The sequence below is a fragment of the Otolemur garnettii genome, unplaced genomic scaffold (assembly GCF_000181295.1).
Source record: "Otolemur garnettii isolate 467f Iridium unplaced genomic scaffold, OtoGar3 scaffold00022, whole genome shotgun sequence".
In the NCBI taxonomy this organism is placed as follows: Eukaryota; Metazoa; Chordata; class Mammalia; order Primates; family Galagidae; genus Otolemur; species Otolemur garnettii.
In genome coordinates, this window is record NW_003852417.1 from 22,971,947 (window position 1) to 22,980,954 (window position 9,008).

General features: G+C 38.4%; 1 protein-coding gene across 1 annotated transcript in view; it reads left to right on the plus strand.

The window, feature by feature from the left end:
* The window catches only part of BIRC6 (baculoviral IAP repeat containing 6), a 271,529-nt gene that overhangs the window by 79,597 nt on the left and 182,924 nt on the right, over positions 1-9,008 (plus strand). Inside the window, exons 11-12 of the mRNA XM_023511826.1 lie at positions 4,833-4,982; positions 8,125-8,350. Of these exons, the coding sequence (XP_023367594.1) occupies positions 4,833-4,982; positions 8,125-8,350 (376 nt within the window). The remainder of the gene's footprint in view (positions 1-4,832; positions 4,983-8,124; positions 8,351-9,008) is intronic.

Genomic DNA, 9,008 nt, shown 5'->3' on the forward strand with positions numbered 1-9,008 from the left:
CCGTCATTGTTGTTTGGCGGGTCCAGGCTGGGGATTCGAACCCGCCACCTTAGGTGTACGTGGCTGGCGCCTTAGCCGGTTGAGCTATAGGCGCCAAGCCCCATTGTTTGTTTATGAACCATTATGTCATCTGTAGATGGACACATGGGATGTTTCTTTTTGCTATTGTAAACAGCGTTCCTGGGTACATTAATGTACAGTTATCTGAGTCCCTCTTTTCAGTTCTCTTGGTTACATATCTAGGGGTGCAATTGCTAAGCCATGGAGTAATTTTCTGTTTAGCTTTTTAGAGAATCACAAAATGATTTTTTGCAGAGGTTGGACAATTTTACTTTTCTGTGAACAGTTTGGAGTGGTCTCAGTTTCTCTGCATCCTGATATTTGTTATTCATCTTTTTGATAGTAGACATTTTAGTGGGTGTGAAATGATGGTCTGTTACTGTGGTTTTGATTTGTGTTTTCCTAGTGATAAGTGATATGGAGCATTTTTTTCATGTTTTCTTTGGTCATTTGTATTTCTTCTTCGTGGAAATGACTATTCATGACTATTCATGTCCTTTAGCAGCTGTTGAATTGGGTTTTTTTGTTGTTGTTGTTGTAGGAATTTCTTTTATAAATGCAGGATAGTAAACTTATGAAATATGATTTGCAGATATTTTCTTCCATTCTGTGGGTTGTCTCTTCACTTTCTTGGTAGTGTCCGTTCATGGAGAAAACATTTTAATTTTGAAAAAATGCTTTTTATCTTTTTATCGATGATAATCTCCTTAAGTTCATTTGTTACTTTCTTGTTTTCCTTTAGTTTTTTTAATCTATTGTTCTCTTTAGCTAATTGACCATATAAAAACAGTCAACTTAATATTTCTGACTAGTAATGTTTGAACTTTCTCAGGATTGGTTTCTGTTAAATAATTTTTCTTTTCCTGAGAATGGGCCATTCTTCCCTGCTTCTTTGAGTGCTTTGCTATTCTTTGTTGAGATTGGGACATCCTGAGTATTCTAATGTGGCACTTCTGGAAATCTGATTCTCTCATGCAGGGGGATTTTGCTTGTTGCCAGCTGTAAGTCACACAGTTTTTGACTTTCCAAACCCTCCCCCACCCCCCAAAGGCTTTTGTCTCCTCCTGTCTTCCTAAAAGAAGGTTCTGTCACTTTAAATATTTTTACTTGGCTAAGTGGCTGCAGCCTGAGAAGGCTGAAACTAGGGGTAGGCAGGAGTCTCTCAAGTCCCTCTAGGAACTACCAGAGCCACAAAACTGCAGAGCTCCTGGTAGGCTACTCCCTTATCAGAGATAAGCCCCTGGCATGCTTCTGTTTGTTGAGTTCTGAAATGTGGTTGATTCCAATCACACTTTCTAGTTCAGTGGTTGCCTCCTAGAATATCCTTCTCTGCTCTTTGTCGTGAAATCACTGGTCCCTATGTTGATTTTTTTTTTTTTTTTTGAGACAGAGCCTCAAGCTGTTGCCCTGGGTGGAGTGCTGTGGCATCACAGCTCACAGCAACCTCTAACTCCTGGGCTCAAGTGAGTCTCCTGCCTCCACCTTCCAAGTAGCTGGGATTACAGGTGCGCCCACCACAATGGCCAGCTATTTTTTGGTTGCAGCCATCATTGTTGTTTGATGGGCCCAGGCTGGATTCGAACCTGCCAGCTCAGGTGTACATGGCTGGCGCCTTTGCCGCTTGAGCCACAGGTGCTGAGCTGATTTTTTTTTAAACACTATTTAAAAAAATTATATCTTCATTAGCTTAATTTATAACACAATCTGCTTCAGAATAATGATAACTTAATTTTTGTAGAATATATATAAACGTTGCTCTAACCTTTATTCCTGTATGTTACACTTAGCTTCGTTATAAAACCAACAATAATATAGTTATTTAATAGAATTTTTATCTTTTTCTTGAGACACAGTCTCACTATCCTGCCCTTGGTAGAGTGCTATGGCATCAAAGCTCACAGCAACCTCACACTCTTGGGTTTAGGCAATTCTCTTGCCTCAGCCTCCCATATAGCTGGGACTATAGGTGCCCGCCACAACGCCCAGCTATTTTTGTTGTTGTTGTCGTGGTCATTGTTGTTTAGCTGGCCCAGGCTGGATTCGAACCCGCCAGCCTCAGTGTGTGTGGCCGGCACCTTACCCACTGAGCTATGGGCACTGCCCTTTTTTTTTTTTTTTTTGAGACAGTTTCAGTCTGTTGCTCCAGGTAGAGTATAATGGGTGTCATTATAGCTCACTGCAAGCTTTAACATCTGGGATCAAGCAATCCTCCTGCCACAGTCTTCTGACTAGCTAGAGCTACAGGAGTGTGCCATCATACCCAGCTAATTTTTCCATTTCTGTTAGAGATGTAGTCTTTCTCTTGCTCAGGTTGCTGTCAGACTCCTAAGCCTAAGCAGTCCTCCCTCTTTGGCCTCCCAGAGTGCTAGGATTATAGGCATGAGCCACCATGCCTGGCCCTAAAACCTTTATGTTTTAAAAAAGTTGACAAAGAAATGAAAAAAAAGCTTGTATTACCCACTTCCCGTTTCTAGACTTTCTTGTGAATTTGGTGTTGATCTCTTCTTGAATTTCCTTGATACTTACTGTAAGGCAGGTCTACTAATGTATGCTTCTCTCAGTCTTTATAAGGATTATAAAGATCTTCATTTCACATTCATTTCTGAAGAATAATTCTGTATATAAAATTATTAATTGAAAGTTTTATTCTGTCCTTTGAATGTGATTCCATCACCTCTGGATTCCATTATTTCTGCTGAAGTCATCCGTTAATTTGTATTATTGCTTCTGTGTATATGCTGGATAATTTTTTTCTTACTGTTTTCATGATGTTCTCTTTGCCTTTGACTCTCAAGAGTTTGTATGTATGTGTGTTACCTCTATGTTTATCCTGTTAGAGGGTCCCTGAACTTGAGTGGATTCGTGGTATAATGTTTTCTATCAAATTTATTAAGTTTTTGTCCATTATTTCTTCAGAGTCTTATTTTCTACTTGTCTCTTCTTAATAGAATCCCTGTTCCATGTATATTCTTCTATTTTTGGTATGTCTCAGGGGGTCTCTCAGTTTCTTTTTACTTTGAAAAAACTTTTCCTTCTATTATTCAGATTGGTTAATTTCTGTAATCTATTGTTATTTCACTTGGTAATCAGATTGGTTAATTTCTGTAATCTATTGTTATTTCACTTGGTAATCAGATTGGTTAATTTCTGTAATCTATTGTTTTTTCACTGATTACTTTTACTGACTTCTCAAATTTGCTTTGACCCTCTCTAGTGAACTTTTTGTTAATTCACTTTTCACCTCCACAATTTCTCTTCTGTCCTTTTTTTTTTTGCAGTTTTTGGCCGGGGCTGGGTTTGAACTCACCACCGCTGGCATATGGGGCCGGCGCCCTACTCCTTTGAGCCACAGGCGCCACCCTCTCCTTTGTTCTTTTAAAACATAATTTCTCTTTGTTGAGTCATTGTTCCATTCGTTCCTGTAATCCTCTATACTTGATTTCCTGTTTTTCTGTAAAAATATTTACAGTAATTTCTTTGAAGTCTTTGTCTACTACATCTGACGTCTGGAACACTCAGACATTTTCTGTTCTGTTTTTGGTTCATCTTGATTATATATCACTCTTTGCATGTCTTGCAGTATTTTATTCATTACTGGACATTTTAGATGTGTATACAAACTCTGGATTCAGGTCCCCTCCCCCCATTTGTTGTGTTTGTCTGTCTTGTGCAGCTGCTGATTTTCATCCTCCCCCCTTTCATTTTTAAGCCTCATTACTTACTTTGTTGCGTTTGTGTCAGGATGGCTAACATTTAGCCAATGATCCATAACTTCTTGAGCTGTTTTCAAACGTGTCCTGGTTTTTATTTTCTCTTGTGTTCTTTCAAGCCTCTTCTGCCTGGGCATAGAGACTAGTTGGCTGGGGATGCGTTGATGGCTTGGGACCCTTGAGTCTTTGTTTCACGTGTGTACAGCCTCTGATCAATGTGAGTTATGTGGAAAGATGACCCTGTGCTTCTCTCACTTCTTGTAATTCTGTGTTAAATTCCTAGTATTTCTAGTGCTTTGTTCACCTGAGACAGGATCGTGACCTAGGGTAGCAGATCTTGTTCATTTCTCATTCCAATCACCACTTTAAACTGAAAGCTCTCCAAGTGAGCTCTTCGAGGAAGTAGCAGCAGATCTGCTTATTTATACTGCTTGTCCCATCCTGGTTGAATGACAGTTTTGTTCAGCTTGACAGTGGCTTTTCAGGAAAGGGTTTTGTCATCTTCCTTATTTTATCATTCTGAAAATCAATCTCTACTCTCATTGGAATTTACTATCATCCTTTTTTTTTTTTTGCTGTTAATTATTTGCTAAGTTTGCTGTCAGTTTTTCCTTTGACAGAGACATGAAAAGTAGAAATTTACGTTTCTTTCATTTCATTGTGAGTGCTTCAGAAAGGTTAAAATATTTGTTCAGTGTTACTACTGTTGGGATTCCAGGTTTGGACCACTTTTCTCATTTGTTAAATGGCTGCAGTAGCAGTCCATACCTGAAGGCTGAAGATTATGTCAGTAAATCAAACCACTTATAGTCATACCCTAGCCATAGTAATAGATAAGTACCTGCTTTCACATACATGTATGTATTTGTCATTTTCTTCATTAAAATTGGTTTTTGGTTTGTAATTTCTTGGCAGTTAAATTTCTGAACTCTTGGAAATATCTCAAATTGGTAGCCTTTTTAAAAATCTGCCTTTGAAGTGACATAAAAATAAAATTTTTCTTAACTAAGTAGTAGTGTGTTTATCCATTTCCATATATCAATGAAATTTACTGCACTGTAGGTGGTGAGCTTCATTTTCTCCAAATTGGAGGAACCTGTGATGATATTGATGAAGCTGATATACTGGTGGATGGATCTCTTTCTAAAGGAATAGAACCATCTTCAGAAGGTTCCAAACCTTTATCAAATCCTTCAAGTCCTGGCATTTCAGGTATGATATTCAATTTTTAAGTTTTTTTTAAAAATGTGAATTCTTGTCTTATTAAGTTTTCTGAACCTGTTTTATATAATTTTAAATGTTATTTCACTTTTTTATAATCAACTCGTGATTGCTTTGTCTAGGGGCTTTATGTCCCTGTTGAGGTTCTTTTAGTGGGCTTGTTACTCTATATTCATTATTTTTCTTTCTTTTTTTTTTTAGAAACAGGCTCAAGCTATCCCCCTGGGTAGAGTGCCATGGCATCACGCTCACAGCAACCTCCAACTCCTGGACTCAAACGAGTCTCCTGCCTCAGCCTCCCAAGTAGCTGGGACTACAGGCGCCCGCCACAACGCCTGGCCATTTTTTGGTTGCAGCCATCATTGTTGTTTGGCAGGCCCGGGCTGGGGATCCGAACCCGCCACCTTAGGTGTATGTGGCTGGCGCCTTAGCCGCTTGAGCCACAGGCGCCGAGCCTTCATTATTTTTCTAGTAATTAGAAGATATAAGCATAATAAAATAAGAAATGATTCTCAGCCTGTGGTAGTTTAATCAATATTGATGAAGTCACCTAGGAGGTAAAAACATTATTTGAGCCATTAAGTAGTTTTAGGCTAGTTAGGGAAGAAAATATATGGAAGAGAAGAGAATTTATTGAGTAAGTTTAAAAGCAGTAGACTGGCTAGTATTATTGATATTACCACTGGAATTGAAAAGCTGAAAAAAATGTACTCTTGCTGAGTGTTTTGAGATGGTACTCACATTGTTCCTTTCTAAATCTCCAGATGAGGTTTTGTTTGTCATTTTTTTTTGGCTGGGGCTGAGTTTGAACCTGCCACCTCTGGTATATGGGGCCAGCGCCCTACTCCTTGAGCCATAGGCACTGCCCAGATTCTGTTTGTCATTTTTCCCTTTTTTCTACCCATGTTCCATGTGCCCCCCAGAGCTGTTTTTTCAAAAGAAGTAATGAAGCATGTTTCTCCCTGCTTAAAAATCATTTGCTTTGTAGACCTTTATGAAATAACTGTAAACTGTTCTCAGTTTCTAGTACGTAATTCAGTTTCATACTGTTCATGTGTTTACACGAGGTTCTCTTACCTTCCCACCCTTCACACCTACCTACATTACTCCTTTTGTGCTTTGATAGTGCTGTTATGTTTTACTTGTAGCACTTACCATGGTTTATTCTCTCTGAACCTAGCGTTTAAAAGTTTAAATCTTTAATGAAAAGTATGACTAAGCTCAAATGTATTTCTGATATAAATAATTCTGAAAATTGGTGTTTGATCTTTATGGATCAATTTTAAGTTTAAACTGGGTATTTGATCATTTTATTTGGGTATTCGATCATTTTTCCTTGCACTAAAAGCAAACTTTAGTAATTTTTAGGACTTACAATTATATAATACATGGTATTCTTCATTACTTTATATGTTAAGGTTTCTCTGCTTCAACACTATTTCAGGCCAGGTAATTTTTTGTTGTGGGAGGACTGTCCTCTTCATTTAAACAGCATCTCTGGCTTCTAGTAGCCATCCCCATCATGACAATAAAGTATTTCCAAATCACCGCTTGTAGGCGAAATTATCTCCCAGTTGAGATATATTGATTTACTATAATTAATTAAGACTTGAGTGTCTTGATTAGTTATACAACTTGGTAGAAAAGGCTGACATACTGAATATTTTCATATCTGGCAGGTTATTGGTAGAATTAGGACGAATTTTCACATTAAGTACATAAAAATACTTTTTAGTAGAGAAAAGGTAAATTAGGTTATAAAGAACAAATAATATAATGAAAAGGCACTGACACAATGCTATTATGTTAACAAACAATATTTATTATTCTTAATCAGATTTTGGGGGGAGCAGGCTGGAGGAGGGAGACAGAATTTCACTCTGTTGCCCTGGGTAAAGTACCATGGTATTATAGCTCACAGCACCTTCAAACTCCTGAGTTTGAGCAATCCTCTTGTCTTAGCCTCCCAAGTTGCTGGGACTTCAAGCACCCACCACCTCACCCAGCTAATTTTTGTGTTTTTTAATAGGGATGGAATATATATATTTTTTTCTTTGAGACAGTCTCACTTTGTTACCCTTGGTAGAGTACCATGGCATTATAGCTCATAGCAACCTCAAACTCTTGGGCTTAAGAGATTCTTTTGCCTCAGCCTCCCAAGTAGCTGAGACTACAGGTGCCTGCCCCAAGTCCCAGCTACTTTTATGTTTTTTTTTTTTTTTTTGGCATTTTTTATCCGGGGCTGGGTTTGAACCTGCCACCTCCAGCATATGGGGCTGGTGCCCTACTCCTTTGAACCACAGGTGCCACCCAGGCCCTGCTACTTTTAGAGATGAGGTCTTACTCTGGCTCAGGCTGTCTCGAACCTATGCCTTCAGGCAATCCATCCGCCTCGGCCTCCCAAGTAGCTGGGACTATAAGTGCCTGCCACAACACCTGGCTATTTTTTTGTTGTAGTTGTTATTGTTGTTTAGCAGGTCCGGGCCAGGCTTGAACCAACCAGCCTTGGTTTATGTGGCTAGTGCTTTACTCACTGAGCTATGGGCGCCAAGCCAGCTTTTGATTATTTTTAAAATCAGTTTTTTGTTCTAAAAAGGCATATGACATGTATGTGCTGATGTCTAGCATTTTGTGTTCTAAATAACAAGGTCTAAAGTTACTTATTTTTGAAGACAGAATCCTTGAACTACTGAGCTCAAGCAGTCTTCCTGCCTCGGCCTTTCAAAATGCTAGAATTACAGGCATGAGCCACCATGCTGGGCTGTAAAGATAATTATTGATCAGATTTAAATTGGTTTGCATTTTAGCACCACTACTTTTCTTGCTCTTATTAACTTAGAGCAAAAGCTGTGTAATATCTCTTCTAATAAGGTTGAATTTGGGTTTCTTCAGTAGTGCTGTGCTTAATATAATTTCAAATAATCAATAAGGAGTTTCATTCTGTGCCATTATTTAGTCAGTGCTAGTTACTTTAGTTGTGAATAGATACCTGAGACCACTTTATTAACTTTCAAGATATTTGGCAAGTGTTGCAATTTAATAAACAAAAAACATGAATTAAAACTTTATCATCATCTTCTTCTTCTTTTTTTTTTTTAAACCCATTTCAAATACTAAATCCACTAATGTTAAGGAGTTGAGTTATTGGTGGACCAGCCATTCACCCTTGAAATCTTGACATCTCTAGTGGAGTTAACCCGCTTTGAGACTTTGACGCCACGATTTTCAGCTACTGTTCCTCCATGCTGGGTTGAAGTTCAACAAGAACAGCAGCAAAGGAGGCATCCTCAGCATCTGCATCAGCAACACCATGGAGATGCTGCCCAGCACACTAGAACGTGGAAACTGCAGACTGACAGGTTGACTATGTTTAAATTCATATTATATATGTTTGGAGACTTTTAGGAGTTCCTAGGTTTATTGCTGTTTACCCTAACTCTCATGTTAATAACTTTGTTCCATCCATTTGTCATCTCGATTTTGGAAATTGCTATATTCTTCATTGTAGGATAAAGTAGTGAGAGTAGTTTACCATTGTAATTGGTTTCATTATTTAGTCCACAAATTTATTTAGCAAATACATAAATGCTTGTTTTATAAAAGTAGGCAATCTTGTAGGCTTTAGTAACAGAGTCTTTCTTGAATTTAGACAATAAACAGGTATATAATTTACTGTATGGTCATAAAAGCTATGAAGAATATTAGAGTATGGCGATGGAATGTGGTCATTAGACATATAATTGTGTGTAAGTGTGAGAGAGTGAAAGAAAGAAAAATATACATAGTGTTTTTTTGTTTGTTTGTTTTGAGACAGAGTCTCAGTTTGTCACTCTTGGTAGAGTGCTGTGGCTTTACAGCTCACAGCAACCTCCAGCTCTTAGGCTTAGACGATTCTCTTTGCCTCAGTCTCCCAAGTAGCTGGGACTACAGGCATCCCCCAGAACACCCAGCTATTTTTTTGTTACAGTTTGACTGGGGCTGGGTTCAGACTCGCCACCCTCGGTATATGGGGCTGGC